The sequence below is a fragment of the Panthera leo genome, chromosome B2, assembly GCF_018350215.1.
Source record: "Panthera leo isolate Ple1 chromosome B2, P.leo_Ple1_pat1.1, whole genome shotgun sequence".
NCBI classification, from domain to species: Eukaryota; Metazoa; Chordata; class Mammalia; order Carnivora; family Felidae; genus Panthera; species Panthera leo.
The window spans coordinates 42,615,761-42,635,573 of NC_056683.1; the positions used below are offsets into that span (position 1 = coordinate 42,615,761).

A 19,813-nucleotide genomic window follows, 5' to 3' on the forward strand; every position below is an offset into this window, starting at 1 on the left:
ATTCCTGCATGGAACAGAGCTTCTGCGACATGGAGCCAGAGGAGATGTGAGTTGCCAACCTCCTGGGGGACACTGTTGCCTTAGACTTGTGGCTGGAGAATCAAGTGTCCAGGGTTCTTGGGAACATTTGCCCAGAGTGAAGCTTCTACTGAACTAAGGTGGCAGGAAAAGAGAAGAGGAGTAATAGGGGCAGGTCCTGGCTCAAATCAAACAGACTCTCACTGTTCTTGGTATTGTTTCTTTTTTTTTTTTTTTGATTTTTTAAAAATGTTTATTTGTTTTTGAGAGAGAGACAGAGTGCGAGCAGGGGAGGGACAGAGAGAGAGGGAGACACAGAATCCGAAGCAGGCTCCAGGCTCCGAGCCGTCAGCACAGAGCCCGACGTGGGGCTTGAACCCATGAGCAGTGAGATCACGACCTGAGCCGAAGTTGGATGCTTAACCGACTGAGCCACCCAGGCACCCCAGACTCTTCCTGTTCTTAATGAGACTTGTTTTTTTTTTTTTTTAAATATGTGCTTCTCCGTTTGCTGTATACCCTTAGGATAATTTCTGGAGACTTTAAGCCATTATTTTTTCTAAAATTTAGTTTTGTATATATACAGAGAGAGAGTGTGAATGGGGGAGTAGGGCAGAGGATGGGAGAGAGAGAGAGAAAATCTTAAGCAGGCTCCACATGGGGCTTGAACCCATGACCCTGGGATCATGACCTGAGCTGAAATCAAGAGTCAGTTGCTTAACCCACTGAGCCACGCAGGTGTCTCAGAAGCCATTACTTTTTAAAGTTTTCACCAGTTAAATGTGTTTCACTGGGGAATGAGTCTGCCACACTGCTCATACGGCCATTCTCAAAGTCCCACCTCAGTATTTGATATATTTTACCTGAGCATTTTGTCTTATATGTTACAGCAATTATTTTAAGACTTTATATGACATACACAAAAAAAGAAAATTTAGATGAAAGTAAAGAGGCGAGATTTGAAATACATGAGGAGAGGACATCAAACTGATATGATGCTGTTAGTACAACTGAATACTAGTCTCACTACCCTGAGCTTCTTAGCGTTCTAAGAGGTTGTTGTTAATATCTCTCATTGATTCGATGGCAAGAATGTATCAGGTGATTTTCATACATTAGGTTTTAAACATGCATGTGAGTTCTACCATGGTAAGTGGTATAATTTTTGACATGAGAAAATGGATCCTCAAGTTCACAGAGAGAGAAAGCAGAGAAGAGGGACTGATTAGAATTCAGGTCTGTTTGGGTCTAAGTCTGTATTTTTTATGCTCTCTAAAAAAAGAAACATTTAAATTCACCTGGATGACTAGTCTTCAGAAATTAAATTCTATGAGAATTACAGTAATATTAAGTAGGCACCACTGATGAAACATTTGATATGAATTTTTCTTTCCTTCTTTTCTTTCTTCCTCCCTTCCTCTTTCTCTCTCTCTTTCTTTCTGCATGGTTGGTACACCTGCTAATTTGTTGAAGGTATATCACAATTTACTTCCAAAATTTGTTAACTCTTCAGTTGGTTTTGAGTAGTTTGCTGGATTTCTTAATCCAGGAGAATTTGTTGATTTATCAATGTAATTATTAGCCATGGATACTCACTACGCAGTGACTATATCCAATGCAAAATATGTGAGTTGTTTCTAAAACACATATATTTATTTTGACTCAGTAAGTATTGTTCAGCACATTTCTGTTTTCAGCTTAGCACTGTTTGATTCTGAAACATTAATATTTTTTTTTCTAAATATTCTGAAATGGCGAACTGAGTTGGAAATTCAGGTAAGGACAACTGTCTATTCTGCGTTAGGCTGTTGGTAAGATTTCAAAGAGTACTGAAATAGCACACCAAAATGAGGTGACTTTACATCATACCACATATCAGATACTTTCTATAATAAACTGAGAAAAACCCATGTGTCAATTTCAGATATATACAATAACAGTTTTGTCTCCATACACCCGCGACAGAAAAGTTATTCTTGCTCCGATCGATTAGGTTCTGAATCAACATGATTTTCTCAGTTTCATGGCACTGTGATATAAAACAGGCCACATGATTAAAAGGACTGACCTACCAGATTACTATGAAGCAACGGAAAGAGAAAATCATACGATTTAGCTGCCGGCTGAATAGATATTTGGATAGTTTCTCAGCTACGTTACGTAACGGAAGCACATCCGTCCTACTGGGACGGGTATGTCCACGCTGTCACTGCATCGATGTGTCACACGGGCACACGAGCCATGTCGCTCTCCGTTTAGTGTTTTTGTTTAGGTTACCTTCCAGAAGATCATCCTCATCGATGCCCTTGACAATCTTGGATTTGTAGTCTCGGAAAAACATGTACTTTAGCAGTCTTCTCAGTTTTTTCTATTAAAAATATGAAATGAGTAAGAAACCTTACACATACATTCAGTTTACAGGTAACAGACCACTACGATAACTAAATCTAATAAACTTGTGTCCAGGATCATTGGGGAAAACACAGCAGTCCTCAGCATACTACTGTGAAATAAAAGGTGTCATCATATTAAATATAAAAGCTAAAACAGCTCAAACACAAGTGTTTTTAAAAGTACTCTTTATTTGCAAGTATCTAAATGCTCTAGAATTGCAATCATTGGGGTTTTTGGTTTTGGTTTTTTTTTTTTTTTTTTTTTTTTGGTCTTATAAAAAGTTTCAAATTCTTCCTGAAGATTGTGATAAATATCACATGCTCCATATTAAGCTAACTATTCTGACTTGACGAAATTTTGTACACATTGAAGACCAAATTTTATTTTTTGAAGTGATTTATAAACATCTAGACAAGGATTTTGTAACAGTTGCTTTAAAATGCCAAGCAACGTTCCTTTTTATTGCTTCCTCTTCTCTGGAGATCTTTTTGTTTTTCTTTCTTTTTTTTTTTTTTTAAACTGAGAAGAGTTGGTTTATGTTTTATATTTCTGGACGACTTTCTATAATCTGAGAAACATACTTTAACGAGACTCGAAGCTGACGAATGATAGTTGCGTCTTGATGGTTTTCTTTAGGTTTATTAAAAGACCGTAATACTGCTTACCTTTAAAAGTAACTGATAATACTTTGTAATCTGCTGTGTGCTTACCCTTATAATTTAATATTACTGGCTCCTGAACTTCAGGTTTAAGATTCCTAATTATGGCTGAACCACAGTACATTTTACACAAGCTCTTTTTACACGCATTTTATTTGATATTTGCAACAACCCGAAACACAGACAAACATAATCATCTCCTTTTTACATACAGGGAAACTGAACTTAAAAACAGTCTTACAACTAGAGCTTAGCAGGGCCAGAAGTAGAACGTAACCTTTGAACCTGTTCCTTTGTTTATGATTTTAAGTAAAGTACCTACCTTACAGGACCACTGTGAGGAATAAATGGCAGTATGAGTGAAGGTGCCAGGGACAATACAGTAAGCAGTCAATAAATAAAGCTTGAAAATAAACCAGAATTACCAAGAGAAAAACCATGCACCTATATATGGGTCTTCTGCTACCCTTCCTTTCTCTTTGCTTCTCCGACTGTACTCAATACTTTAGATTTAACTTCGTCTTACAGTACACCTATGTAAACTACTTTAATTCGGTCTGGAACATGTCAGCATATAAATACAATTATTATTTTGCAGAGGAAGATGAGAACTCTGGCAGCTATCATATTACAGCTATATTTGCAGTTGATGAAAGCTTTCTGGTTAAGAGTCCTTCTGGAAGTCGAGGAGCGTTGTCAATTAGCGTATGTTCCTGTGGTTTCAATATGATTTTAAATTTTGACTTTCCCAAAAGGCAGGAAAGAGTGTCAAGGGGGACTGTGTTTTTCTGTGCGATCCTCTTTAACCTCTGCCATGAAAAAGGGAAAGGTGGTTGGACATAGTCTGTCAAGTATTAATGCTAACTGCACTGTTCCCCCGCTGCCTTCCTGAGGGACCTTGGCTCCACACCCTCATTTCTGCCAACAGTGTCTATTCCTCCTTGGTCCTCCGAGGATAATGAAGCTGCCAAATCCGGCATATTTGTGCTCTTTCCCATCTCTCTGAATTCTTCCTTCCTACCCTCTTCCGGAGCCATCATGCTCATCACATTTTGCCTTGGTTATTGAACCAGCATCTTGGCCAGTTCCTTTGCGTTTGATCCATTCTGCATGCAACTGCACGAGTCCCACCCCACGCAGAGACTTCCCCTTCAGCATATCCCACAGCCTCTCATCGAAGCACACAACTTCAAAATTCTGCTCCTTCAACCAAATCACACATGTTTCCTACACCGGATTACAGCTTCTTGCTAGTGGAGACATTTCTTTTCTTTTCCTTTATATTCCTCATACCATCAAAGAGTTAATGAAGTAAGAATTTATAAGATTTAATAGTAGACTGGCCAAGGTGCGGTTTCTAGATCTCTGGATCTTACTGTATGAGGAAGAGAAAAATACATGATCTAAGTTCAGTCAACCTTCGGTCAAGCAGAATTAAAAGGTTTCACAGGTATAAAGCCGTTGGATATTGGAAAGGATGGTAACAAGGTTATCCAAAAAGTCGGACGGGATGTCTTCTGATAAGAAACAGAGCCACAAGGATATCAAAAATGGTGGAAGAGGAATGGGTATGTGTAACGAAGAGGCCGGCGGAAAAACAATGGAGCAATCAGATGGACCATCAGAAACTAAACGCGGCTGGCTCATTCGGGATAGCAGCTGCCATGACACACGGTGGCTATTCAGCTAGCTTTTGTACATGTAACTTTCAGATGACACTTTTATTAAAAACATGTAAAATTTTATAAAATATTTTCAACTAGCTGCTCATGGAAGATAGTTATAGACTGGTAAATACCAGCCTAAATATTGTATTTAATACCAGGGTTCAAAGAGTAAGAAAGGTAGATCTTTAACTATAAAAGAAAAGTCTAGCCACTATTATGTTTATGCTACTGAAATACTCATCTTGGTTTAGTTTTCCCCGAATAAACCTTGAAACAAACTCTGGGAAAGCCTGTAATCCTGTGTAAAATTAGAAAGAAAAAAGATGCCACTTAGTTCTACCCCACTTATTAGAACAAAGCACACAAATGATACGCAGTGAATATTATGTAGTAATGAAAATGTCTAAATATATACGTAAGCATAAGTGAAAATTCGTTGCTAGCATAGTTTTGCATAAGTGCCTGGCCCACGAAAACAAATACCAAGTTTCTTGTAGTAAACCATTTTGTTGTGTAAACTACGAAGACTAAAACATCAGTTTAATAGTTGTACTCCAATGTGAAAGCTACATAACAAGGACACGGTTCCCAATATGTGTGAATTAAGCACCAAACATGGCCCGTTAATACAATGAAATTATTTTATATTACCTTATCTTTGCGCATCAAAAACAGAAGGTCTTCGGCAGAGATTACCCTGGCTCCCCGAAGCTGAGAAACTTCAGCAGCTTGCTGTAACTAACAACAAAGAAAATTGAGGATTTTTTTTTCTCAGTAATCTAAATTAAATATACTACGGTCATGACGTCTCAAGGGAGATAAATATACTAAGAGTTAAAAACCTTTGGGAATAATCCGGCAATCACATTACTGCTTTTAAAAGCAAAATGTCGTATGTTTTGAAGTAAAAAAAACACAATTAAATTAACTTATAAGCCCACCTGTAACTGATACAATAAACAGAAATCCTTGATTTCTTTCATGCAGAAGAAAAATCATGTGCAGCTTCCAGAAATGCATTAATGCACCTGAAAATAATTTTATGAAATTTTATCCTCATATCCATGTGAGCAATGGTTTCACTCAGTATCACTAGTTGAATAAGTATATTATTAATCTGAGCTCCCATGCTGGTATGATTTGAAATAGGCCCATTCAGAACTTTAAAAGATCAACAAAAACAGTAGCTGTTTCTAATATCCAAAGGAAAAAAAATAGTTTTAGTTTTGGCAAGTCTTCAGTGGGCAAAGGATTCAGTCTATAAATCATAATACTGGACTGCATTAATTTCTTTCCACACTAATCACATGCACACAAAAAGTTAACTGTATCTGGAATGCACAACACAAAACATACTGCATGGAAAGTTAGATTCCCCCTGCAATGTTCATCTGGGCCCTTATATCTACAAAGTTGAGAGTTTTCTGGAATTCAGAAGTCCTAGAAACACAATCTTACTTGAAAATGACCTGGAAAATAAAAGAATGTGAAAAATGATAGTTCTATTTTCTGGCACAGGCAAAATCGGTTTCGTATTTTGATTAGTTGGAAGGAACATAAAATATGTCCAGATGAAAAAAATAAAGATACTGGAGAAAACACTACAAATAATGTGCCTGTAACTTCTTCCAAATTTGATCAAACCATAGTGACTGCACCACAGCATCTCTATCCAATATTATAAAAATATTTACATATAAAAGCTGTTCCTAAATGCATTCTTCTTTGAAAGGAATACATCTAACATATCCCTGAGAACTAATCTTTAAAAAGTGACACACTGTTATCTTAACAATTATAAGGAATCAAATAGTGCATTTGTACTAAAGAAATTCTGCTTGAATGTTCAAGCGATTTTGCTAAGTAAGCTTCAAACCTTGTCTAAATACACAGACTACAAAATAGACTATAAACTCCCTATGTGTCAGCCTCACCACTGAATTTCCTGGATACTGGTGGTTGGTATATAAACATAATTCTACCTAAATATAGAAATTTAAATTTAACTGTGAACCATTTAAAAAGAAATCTTAGGGGAAAGGTTTTAAAAAGATGATGTATCTACCCAGAAAGAAACTACAAGTTTTCAGCAGGAAAAATCTGAACATATTTTTCTAAAAACTTCAAGAGTGTCAGGGAGATACGTGTACACTTTTTTTTTTTTTTCAAATAAAAACATTTCTACCATAGTATAAAATACACACAATCAGTGTGGAGAAGAATATGGGCTCAGTATCCATTTAAATGACTGGACACAGAGAACATACACTGAACCAGGAGGCAGCACTGACAAGTAACTTTGTATTTTCTTAAATGAAGGATGGGGATGGTTTGACAGCTGCAAAGTACTATACAGAACAGAAGGAATTTCACTGATGTTAAGAAAGGATCAGGATAAGTATATATCCCTAAACTCCCTAAAGAGTTTCCCCAATTAATTGTTTACCCACATTACATATAAATAAATAATCCGTATTTATTATCCTCTCCAAAATGTCAGTTTATTAACCAGGAAAAAAAGAGACAGTGGAAAGTAAAGACTTAATTGAGTTAAGACATTTTAAAACAACTTTGAAAGCCAGGACACAACTACTGTAGGGACCTCCAGGAATATACGTCATGGTACGTTGTCATAATTCGCAGGAAACCTGAACTCTATTTTTTGTCTATCCGATGCACCAATTTCCTTCACCTAAACTTGTACCTTACTATCCCTGGCACTGCTAGGATTCTCTAGAACGCTATGGACTTTCATGAAGTGATTCCTTGAGACCAGAAGTTACTGTTGTGTTACTTCACTAAGCCTGTCTGTCCTGATGTGCCCCATGCTCCAAAATGACCTCTCCCAAACTCTGACCTCCTCTTCTCTACCAAGTGAGGTGAGCAATCGCATCAGTTAATTACGGAGATCACACTAAAGTGTGGATTACCCATTGGCTTCCTTCTAGAAATTTTTGTCCATGCCTATCAGAAAGAGTAAAGAAACTCTTCTTTAACAATATAAAGCCTAAGGGGCACCTGGGTGGCTTAGTCTGTTTTAAGAGTTCTGCTTCAGCTCAGGTCATGATCACACGTTTCATGGGTTCTAGCCTTGTGTCAGGTTCTGGGCTGACAGCTCAGAGCCTGGAGCCTGCTTCAGATTCTGTGTCTCCCTCCCTCTCTGCCCCTCCTCTGCTTGTGCTCAGTCTCTCTCTCTCAAAAATAAACATTTTAAAAACAAAAAACAAAAACAATATAAAGCTTAAAAAACAGGATAGCAGCTGGCCAGGCCAGTTTCATAGAATGCTGAGCTCAGAATTGGTACACTGAATGTGAAAGCCCTTCACTGAGCCGGGAAACCAAAATAAAAAAAGATAATCCTAATAACTTCAGTGTTACAAAAATTGATTCTACATTCTAAGAAATCTCAGTTTCTTAATCTGTGAAACTATATCGAAGTTGTACGTCATTATTTATTGTTGCATGTTAAATATTTCTGGCAGTAATTTGAATCACTTGAATAGTACACTTCACACTTTTTTATTATAATGAAAGTAGTATACATTTAATTGTGATATAAACTATGCAAGAAATAACAGAGCAGATAAGTAGTTTAAGACCAATCACTGGTAGAATGAGTATACAACTTAATCTTCTTAACCATATGGATAAAGGTATGGTTATACTAACCATAAGAGATTTATTTGGAACTTAATAAAATATTGTGCTACAAGACATTATTATTTTGGCACAAGAACAACTCATTTATAGCATTTTTTTCCCTGATAAATATTATTTGTTCTTCAAGGTAAACTAAAAATAATATTATACTTGTAAGGACTGTTTAAAAGACAAAAGTTCCTTTTGCATATCAACACTCATCATGCTTGCGTATAAAAATAATATTATACTTGTAAGGACTGTTTAAAAGACCAAAGTTCCTTTTGCATATCAACACTCATCATGCTTGACACTTTCTTTGTTAAACTTTACATTTCATCTTAAATGCCTCATCTTTGATCCCTCGAACAAATCTCTTCTCAATTTCTCATTGTAGTCAATGACACTAACATTCAGACTCACTGTATTTTTCTTCCTCTGCTACATTTTCACTGACCTCTGTTGATTTTGTTTTGTTTTAATCTGCTCAGGTTCTCCAATCTGCTCTCTACTGCCACAGTACTTGTCCTAATCCAGGAAATTGCAACATCTCCAAATTGTGATGCAATCTAGATTTAAGTGCTAAAATGATCTTGCTCAAATATGATGTCCATAATTCTCGTTCTAGGATCTATGAGACTTCACTATTATCTAACTTTAATGTGTCTTTACAGCCTGACTCACAGATTTCTCTATACATTCATTCCCATCATATTTCTTGTGTTTTTTTTTTTTTTAAATATTATTCTACATTTAAATTCCAGTAATTTCAATTCTATTTTCACACTTTTGTGCATCTATAATGGTTAATTTTATGTGTCAACTTGTTTGGGCCACCAGGTGATCAGACCTTCGGTCAAAGATTATTCTGGGTGTGGCTGTAAGGGTATTTCTGGTTGAAATTAACATGAGAATAGATAAAATAAGTAGACTGCCCTCCCTAATGTGGGAGGACCTCAATCAATCAGCTGAAGAACTAAATAGAAAGTGATCACCTTGGGGCACCTGGGTGGGTCAGCTGGTTAAGCTTCACGCTCAAGTCATGATTTTGGCTCAGCTCATGATCTCATGGTACATGAGTTGGAGCCCCGTGTGAGGCTCTGAGCTGACAGCATGGAGCCTGCTTGGGATTCTCTCTCTCCCTGTCTCTCTGCCCCTCCCCCGTACTCTCTCTATCTCTCTCTCTTTCTCAAAATAAATAAAATTAAAAAAAAAAAAAGAACATGATCACCTCACACCTGTTAGAATGGTTAAAGTCAACAACACAAGAAACAAGAGGTGTTGGCCAGGATGTGGGGAAAGGGGAACCCTCTTAACACCATTGGTGGGAATGCAAACTGGTGCAACCACTTTGGAACGGAGGTTCCTCCAGTATGGAGGTTTCTCAGAAAGTTAAAAAAGAACCACTCTATGATCCAGCAATTGCACTACTATTGACCCAAATAATCCAAAAATACTATTTCAAAGAGATCCATGCACCCTGATGTTTATAACAGTATTATCTACAATAGCTAAATTATGGAAACAGTGCAAGTGTCCATCAACTGATGAATGGATAAAGAACATGTGGTATACATAAACAATGGAATATTACTCAGCCATCAAAAAGAATGAAATCTTGCCAACTGCAATGACATGGATGGTGCTAAAGAGTACTATGCTAAGCAAAATAAGTCAGAGAAAGACAAATACCGTATGATTTCACTTGTATGCAGAACTTTAAGAAACAAAACAAATAAGCAAAAGGGAAAAAAAAGAGAGAGAGGCAAACCAAGAGACAGACTCTTAACTACAGAGAACAACTGATGGTTACCAGAAGGGAGGTGGGTGGAGGGATGGGAGAAGTAGGTGATGGGTATTTAGGAGTGTACTTGCTGTGATGAGCACTGGGTGATATGGAAATTGTTCAATCACCATTTTGTACACCTGAAATTAATTATTACACTGCATGTTAACTAACTGGGATTTAAGCAAAAAAAAAACAAAAACAAAAACAAAAAACAAAAAACATAAAGACCAAAGAAAGGGAATGGAACACCTTCTGCCTACCTTGAAATGAGACACTGGTCTTTTTGAGCCTTCTGACTCAAACTAAAACATCCCATTTCTCAGGCCTTTGGATTCAGGCTGGAAATGCATCTCACCTCTCCTGGGTCTCCAACTTGCCAACCACAGCACTTGGGACTTTTCATTCTACATAATCATGGGGGCCAAGTCTTTCCTTTACCTATCGATCTATCTACCCACCCACCTACCTATCTACTTACCTATCCTCACACACACAAATACACACACAAACACATACATTGTTGGTTGTTTTTCTGGAGAACCGTAATATAGAACTATATACTCAAATTATCAGAAATTCTTGTAGTCTTTTTGAGAAACAGATTCTTTATGGGATGCAACACTTTCTTCTTTGAAATATAGGCTTTAAGGGGCGCCTGGGTGGCTTAGTTGGTTAAGCGTCCAACTTCGGCTCAGGTCAGGATCTTGCGGTTCATGGGTTTGAGCCCCGCGTTGGGCTCTGTGCCGACAGCTCAGAGCCTGGAGCCTGCTTTGGATCCTGTGTTGCCCTCTCTCTCTGCCCCTCCCCTGCTCACGCTCTGTCTCTCTCTCTCAAAAATAAACAAACATTAAAAACAATAAAAAAATAAAATATAGGTTTCAAAATAATTTTCTCAAAGAAAAAAGTTCTATGATTATCTTCATACAGTAGTGTTCATTACCTAACCTAGGCATGAAACTTACATGCTCAGTTTATAATATCTTAATTATACTTGTCAACAAGTTTCTTCTTTATTTTCCTCAACTAGTTACTTAACACTCTCACTTCCCAACTACATTTTGAATAACATCTCTAGGTCCAGGTCCACCAATCCCCAACAGACAGTTTATAAACGTTTGTTAAATGTTGGCAATCCATTTCCCCTTGACAATTGTCAGTTTTCTCGTCTATGATATAAATGAATTGGGCTAGATGAAGTCAGTAACATTTGTCTGGGACCCATATAAATTCAGCAGAAATATTTCTCTAAAGTTCCAAAAGGTTTCAAAAGTATCACAAAATTAATTTCACAATTATTAACATCCTGAAAATATTCCATTTTAACCACACTTCTCTTGTACCTCTTTCCTTTGGGTTTTGACTAAATCCCTGGATCTTACCTTTTTGAGAATACTTAGTAAAAAAATAAATAGTAAAAGGCAAGAGCTGTTGAAAGCTATGTTATGAAAAGCTATATTATAAAAAGCTAGGTTGTCCCCCTAAGATTTGTCAGTCTTTCTATCCATTGGTGTATCACTATTTACTAGGCCAGATTCTAGGTCCAATGATGAAAGGACAGCTCTACTTACAACCTCAAAGATCCTCTCTGAAACTCTATGTTGTGACTGAAGGAACTAGAAGTTGGGAAATCTGGATTCCAGGTCCAGCTCTACTACTATGTAATTATGTAAGATCAGATATATCAAACAACTTCCCTAGATCTGTATGTATGTGTGTGTGTGTGTGTGTGTGTGTGTGTGTGTGAATTTAAATATATACATATTTTTGTATGTATATGGGGTTTTTAAAGCAGCTATTATGTCTATGCTCAAGAACAAAAGAAATCTACCAAAATAATGAAGTAAGCTAAGAAAGAGCAAGAAATAGGATCAAGAAAATAGGAATCCAAAAGGAATAGTTTTGGAATTAAAAAAAAAAAAATATATATATATATATATATTTACATTTGAAATGGGTAAATAATGATTTTAATGACTATTAAGGGAGTTAATAATTTTAGGAACAAGAGCTCCCATTTATTGAGTACCCAATTTGTACCAAGCACTGTGCTGTGTTGTAAGTATGTAATTTAATTAAAGTTTTTAAAAATTTTAAGTTAAAATGTATGTAACATTAAATGTCAAATAATACTCTAAGTTTTATAATGACAGGCAGGAATACCTTATCATACTTCTTTGCAGTCTGTAATTCTACTTCAAAAGGCAACTACTTTCAACTTGTCTAGCTTGTTCTCCTGTTATTCACCTCCATATCTGAAGTAAACTTACAACGCTTGTTTTTATTTTCAGCTTTAAATACTATCAACTCTTACTTACAGAAGATAAAGACTGAGTGTTCTCAGATGCCTCGTATTTAGCTATCTCCTTCCCCCGCCTTGATCTTATCTATAAAATATAATTTAAAAAAAAATTAATACCAAGTGTTTATACTTTTATGGCTGTGTAAACACTGTTACAGCTTGGCTACTATGAGCAAATTTCTTTTTACAATTTTATTTATTTATTTATTTTTTTTAATTTTTTTTTTTTTTTTTTTAACGTTTATTTATTTTTGAGACAGAGAGAGACAGAGCATGAATAGGGGAGGGTCATAGAGAGAGGGAGACACAGAATCCGAAACAGGCTCCAGGCTCTGAGCGGTCAGCACAGAGCCCGACGCAGGGCTCGAACTCACAGACCGCGAGATCATGACCTGAGCAGAAGTCGGCCGCTTAACCGACTGAGCCACCCAGGCGCCCCTCTTTTTACAATTTTAAAAAATATTTTTCTTGTCGTTAATCATTTCCTTGGTTTGTTTCCTTGCTTATTGTGTTGTGAACCGAACACTGTTTCATCACAAACTCCTTGAAAGATTTGAACCATTTAAGGATTTCTTTCAAATTCATTGTTTTGTTTTCCCTCAGAGACACCTCACCTGGTGTCCTCCAAATCTTTAACTATTCCTTTTGGATTCCTATTTTCTTGATCCTATTTCTTGCTCTTTCTTAGCTTACTTCATTATTTTGGTAGATTTCTTTTGTTCTTGAGCATAGACATAATAGCTGCTTTAAAAACCCCATTTGCTAATATCAACCTCTGGTCATTTTGGAGTCAGTCTTCATTTTGTCTACTCTCTGGGATGTGGTCATGTTTTCCTGTCCCTTCATATTTCAAGGAATCTCAGTTTTATCTGAGATATTGTGAATTGTATCTTATAAGGACTCTGGATTTGGTTATGTTCCTCTGAAGAATAGTGATTTTTATTTTTTTCCAACAGGCAGAATAAAAACTAGAACACTAGAATGGACTCAAACAAACTACAACACTTATCATCCTCCCCCAGTGGTGGGGCTATAGCTAAAAGATACCTCTGTTTCCTGAGAACAGGTATAAGGGAAATAAAATTTTAAAGATCCAGTATTTCTGAAAATTCATTTAAGCCACCCTCATATTCAGTTAGTAAACTGACTGCATATGGAATTTCAGATTAAAAATCATTTCCTTTAGAATTGTAAAGGCATTGCTCCACTGTCTTCTAGCTTAAAATATTGCTGTTGAGAAGTGAGGCTTTTTTCTTTTTTCTTAAGCCTTTATGTGACTTTTTCCACCACCCCTGAAAAACTCTTAGTATTGTTCTTTTCAAACCTGAAATTCTGAAATTTCATGGTGCTGTGTCTTGGTGAGGTTCTTTCTTCATAGATTTTCTTGGTATTCACTGGGATACTATAATTCATGTTTCTGTTCTTCATATCTGGCAAATGTACTTGCCACTATGAAATCACTCTGAAAATTTCTTTCCTTCTGTTTTCTGGGTTCTTTCTAGAATGTCTATTGATTGAATGCTGGTAGTCTTTGGGCCTAGGATCTCTAATACCAAAGTTTGTTTTATTCAACCCCTCTAGAGAGTAAACCTACACTATTTTGCCAAATGGCAAAAGGATAGTTGACTGCCTATATGGGATAGGGACTGGGACAAAATTGTTTTCTTTACTTTCTACCAATCCTCCTATTTTTCATCCACCCAAGACTCTTTTCTTCAGAGGCACCTTCAATCCTGATCTTTTCCAGGTTCCAAGGTTTCATGTTTCTCAGCTCTTCTAAACTTTTGGCATTTCTATCCATCTTTAAATTTCCGTAATTTTTTTTGACACATTTCATCTGTTATTTAATATTCTCCCATTTTGTCTTTGTAGGTTTATGCCCCTTTAATTATTTTGCTGTCCTTTCATGTGGTTTCAGAAGAACTGGAGATAAACACATGTATCACCCATGTTTAAGCAGAAACTGATATTCTTTTTTTAATGTTAACATTTATTGAATATACTATCCTATGCTTCTTGTCTTCTATAACCCTCACGAAAAACCTATGAGAGATGTCCAGGTACACAAACCTGGTACTAAATAATAAATGCTTAATATCAAGCCATTCATTTTTCTAAGGCTAATTTCTTATTCAGAATACAGGAAGGTATGATCATTAACTCAAACCTTACGTTGCATAGAAAGTCTAACCCACAAAAACATTTATTTGCCTTTCAAAACATTTTCATTGCTGGCGATGAAATGGTTGCCAAAATAAAAATGGTTTGGATCAAAACATCCAAGCCCGTTGCTTCATGCAGACACAGCTTAAGGACTGAGCACTAAGCAAGTGTTTGAAAGGAAATGGATTTGTAACTAAATACAGTTAACATTCAGGATACTATAAATGTAAGATACATGACTTCGTATTTTCCTATCATATGATCTCCTTATTCTTTGTTGGTGACTGGTCTTCCACTGTCTTAGACATCTGAAATATAAACAAGTATATAAATTGATAAAAGATGTGCCTAACTCTTTGAGAGTTTCATTTTAACTCTTCTTTTTAGAATAGTAAGTCAAACACAGTTAAGTTTTAAAAAATATGATAAAGCTATAATTATCAGTATCTCATGACTCAAAGAATTTGTTTTTATTTATATACATATTTTAAAGAATGACCAAGCCACAACCAATATAAACCTGCAAAGCTTTAAAAATGTCCAATAAACAATCACTGCTTTTGTTGTATAAGAACAGCAAACTGGACAAGGAACTAATTCTTTGGTTACTCCTATTTAAATATGAAATGAGGAGAACAACAACCATTTGAAAGTTTTAAACTATTTTGCATAGAAGTTATTCATAAGTAACTTTCAAGTCTAAACACATTTAGGTTTGCAAGTAAGCAAAAGGATATGTTGGAAATTTTTTTAAGTTGAAATTAAAGTAATAAACTAGATTATAACTTACATAGTATACTATTCTGTATTACACCCTATCTGCCATATGAAACTGGATTATAGTTTAAATATTATTCTATTAGCTAACTGCAGTTACTATTATTTAAAATTTAACTATTTACTATTTAATTATTAAACCTAAAATACTATGTAACTACTTAAGCTAAAATACATTAAAATTGTAGAAAGATGTTAGATCTTGATTTGCTCAACATTCTACATGGCTATCATTCAGTTAGTCAATAACTGAAAATGATATACTTTAAAGGTCTAAGGGTGTACATTTCATTTGCATTTCTAAAAATTTTGGTGGCTTACAAAATATATACTTTTCTTTTTATATAAACTTTTTTTAATGTTTATTTTTGAGAGAGAGAGAGAGAGAGAGAGAGAGAGAGACAGAGAGAGAGAGAGAGAGGCAGAGCATGAGTAGAGGAGGGGCAGAAAGAGAGGGAGACACAGAATCCAAAGCAGGCTCCAGGCTCTGAGCTGTCAGCACAGAGCCCGACGCAGGGCTCGAACTCACGAACTGCGAGATCATGGCCTGAGCCAAAATTGGACACTCAACCGACTGAGTCACCCAAGCGCCCCCCAAAATGTATACTTTTCTTGACTACAAATAATAGTGACTCTTTTTTTTTTCTCTGCTTATTTCATGGCATCTCTGTGCCTACCTCTGTAATTCCCACTTTTCTAAAGAGGCATCCACTCAAAGAGTTGTGGCCATTGGTTATTTCTCCAGAGGACAAGACTCTAACAGGTAAAAGATTGAGTTAATTACATTTCTTTAGAACTCTGCCTAATTTTTCACATGATAGCCTGCTTTCATTTTACCCCAGAATTTTAGGAATAAACATAAGTCGTGTACTAAATCTTCATGCTTAGATCAGGGTATTAAAAGCACTGAATTACAACAGACCACACATAGACCAATTTAATGACTGGAAAAATTACCAAATGGGAAGAATAAAGTAATCCTAAAGAATAATCATGAAGAATGAGGAAAACTGACTTCTAATTGTATCTCTATTACTATCACCCTTGTTTTGGCAAAAACAATTTTATAATTTGGTCCTTTTGCTGAGAAAATAAATGGAGAAAGGTGCCTGGGCGGCTCAGTTGGTTAAGCATCCAATTTAGGCTCAAGTCATGATCTCACAGTTCACGAGTTCGAGCCCCGTGTCAGACTCTGTGCTGACAGCTCAGAGCCTGGAGCCTGCTTCAGATTCTGTGTGTGTCTCTCTCTCTGCCCTTCCCCCACATGCGTGCGCGCTCTCTCTCAAAAATAAATAGACATTAAAAAAAAAAAAAAAAAAGGAAAGAAAATAAATAGAGAAAGTGCCAGCTTTAGACTTGAGAGTTACAGATTCTGATGCTGGTTCCCTCAAAACCCGATTGCTGCAGGAGGAGAGCAAGGGTCTGCTATGAAACTCCGTGAAGGTGTGGTTTCCTCGGTCAGTACCGTGTATCTTGTTTCTGAGCATTTATTATTACCTCCATTTTATGGTCTAACTCAGCATATTATCTCCGCGTGGAGCCCTCTACACACTGATTTCACAGTTGAATCAAGAAGCTTTAAAAAAAACATTACTTTAAAAAAGTTTCCCAAACCATCTTGTTTTCTCTTTCATAAAATTAAAATAAATGCCTATGGGTTGAGGTTTATGTGAGGTGTTGTCATGCAGCATACAATAAGCCCTGAATAAATGCTAGGTACATTTATTCAGAAATGAAAATTTAAATCTCAGGGTCATCATAAAAAAGTTGATCATTTCCAGTATTCACAAAGATTAAAGGCTATTATTGGGCTACGCTTAGCACTAATGACTTATTTTACCATAAACAAACTTAGGATGTACATAATTTGTTTGGATATATACACATATACACACAATACATATATACACAATTTATACACATACATATATGTGTATATATACACATACACATGTATTTCTATGTATATAGAGGGTGTATATCTAGAATCACTTTCTTTTTTTTTTTAATGTTTTTATTTGTTTTTCACAAAGAGAGAGCGTGAGCAGGGGAAGGGCAGAGAGAGAGGGAGGCAGAGGATCCAAAGTGGGCTCTGTGCTGACAGCAGAGAGCCTGATGTGGAGCTTGAACTCATTGACCATGACATCATGACCTGAGCCGAAGTCAGACACTTAATGGAATGAGCCACCCAAGAGCCCCTAGAATCACTTTTTCAACAAGTTTTTAAAAAGTAACTCTCATCTAAAGTTAAAGGGAAAAAACTATATAGACTTCTTTTGATAGAGAACTCATAGCTGCTGTAACAATTTCTCACGTCGAATCACCCCACCACGAAATACAACGCATGCCTTCGTATGCATACGTTTTGAAGCTATAGTTTTAAACAGAATAGCGGCTCTTTCTGGTCCTCAGGTTCTTCAAGTGGGAATTAAAAATGAGCTCTTTTTGGCTCTTACTTTCTGGTTCTAGTATTTAACCTTAGGTATGGTTTACTCTCGGCTCCATAATTAAATGCTTGCATCAATGAGAGAAGAAATAAAAAAGAAGAGCTCAAAGAGATGAGGTTCAGGAGGGAGTCATTTTCAAAAAAAAAAAAAATTTAAAAAATCCACTTAGTTATACCAGTGGAAATAGCAACCAATCCAATTAATTGTGTAAGTGTGGAAGGGAGTATGAGGTTGGACCATTATTTAGCATTAATGACTGATTTTACAATAATGTTCACCATGGTACACAAATCAGCAGGTGATACAGTTAATTATTCCAGTATCCTACCCAATAGTTCCAGAAACATTTGAAAGCCAAAGTCAGTTGCAAAATGGGATTAAAGCAATGCAATTACTAATGCATCAGAGAGATTGCTCTCTATCTGATTCTAATCTGCCCTTTGCTTTTATCATATGATGAACAGAGATAATTTGTATATACTTCCCCCTCAGTCTGTCAGAGAAAGCAGCCCTTATTCAAATTTTGTATTCAAACATTGCTTGCCTAGGAAAACCAATCAATGTTGTATACAGTATTTATCAAATTAGATGTAGTATATGTAAAACTAAATGAAAAGTCAGGTTTCCTGTGCTCAGAGGTCAGTCCCATACTCTACTCAAGAATTAAAAGGGCTATTAAACAGGGCCCAAGAAGCTGCTATAGTACAGATCTTGTTACAGTCACAGGTCATTGTGAAGATCAAAATGAAATAATGTGGTACAGGCACTTAGAGGACTCAAATGCACCATAAAAGCATAACACACTGCTTAGGAATGACTCATTCTTGGTTAGAAGACGAAAAATGTAATCTATATATGAAAAGGAAAAAAAAAGAGTCTACTGATAATTTGGCAAGCAGAGAAAATGTTTTAGATTTGTTACTTAAACTGAAACTGGGACAGCCTTAAGAGATTCATTCACATGGGGCTAAAATGGTACAGCCATCCAACGGCACTCACAGGGTCACATTCTGAGAAAGCAGGCAGGATAGAGAAGACAGAGCCCCACGTCCTTCAAAGACCGCGGGTAAGGAGCCACAGCCTCTTTGAGGTCTCCTCTAATTCAAGCACAGACCTAATCACCCCCTTTCCATTGCGCTTCTGGGAACACTGGAGGACTTCAGTCAGCTTACCTCTTATCACTCTATTTTGTAAAGATAATCTTTACAATCCTACGAGAGTCACAAAGACATTGCTACAGATTATCTAAAATGTCTAAAGAAGATATTTGGACTCATCTGGAGTTAGCCCAGTTAGATCCTAGCTGCGATGAATTTCTGGCCTAAAGGCAAATCAAATTGTGCCTCCAACTCTAATCAGGATTTATAGAAAACTGCAATTTTACAATTTATCTGGATGAATCTCAGCTCATGTATGTGTGTCTGACGCCTCTTTGCGGATGGCCCATATGCAATCACTGATATTTATTTGAATATATCAGATTAATCAGTCAGGGGCTTGGAGAAAAAAAGATAGCATAGTTAAACTGGGTACTTGGAGAAGAGTTTAAGCAGAAACTATGCGACAAGATGTGGGGAGGGTCTAGGGAAACCACAAGGGATAACGTGGTCCCCTTCTGGCTCTAAGAGCAACAAGAGACCATTATGAAACCTAGGCTTAGAGGGTTAAGGGGCAGGCAGCCGCCACGTGAGCCTGGAAGCTGGAGAAGCCCACGTGCCAAGGATCCAGCCAACCTTGGCCTTACGTTTAGTCACCCTACTCTCAGCTCTCTTGCTGGTACCTCCCACTGACCACATTCAACAAGAAGTCAGAGGGCAAGACAGGTCTAAAGAGGTGAGCCTCCCAGGGTACAGAAATGGAGGAAGGGTGAAAAGTGAATCTGGAGGGACAGATGTTAGATGTCCATTATCAAATGAGTCTTTAGACTTCTCAAAGATAACTTTATGAGGGGCCACTTTCCC

At 36.6% G+C, this 19,813-nt stretch overlaps 1 protein-coding gene across 4 annotated transcripts in view; it reads right to left on the reverse strand.

Annotated features, from left to right (window-relative positions):
• The window catches only part of SUPT3H (SPT3 homolog, SAGA and STAGA complex component), a 536,625-nt gene that overhangs the window by 152,446 nt on the left and 364,366 nt on the right, over positions 1-19,813 (reverse strand). For all 4 annotated transcript variants that reach the window (XM_042938952.1, XM_042938951.1, XM_042938949.1 and 1 more), the window contains exons 4-5: positions 5,390-5,476; positions 2,296-2,386 (exon numbers count right to left, since the gene is read on the reverse strand). In XM_042938952.1, coding sequence (XP_042794886.1) covers positions 2,296-2,386; positions 5,390-5,476 — 178 coding nt within the window. The remainder of the gene's footprint in view (positions 1-2,295; positions 2,387-5,389; positions 5,477-19,813) is intronic.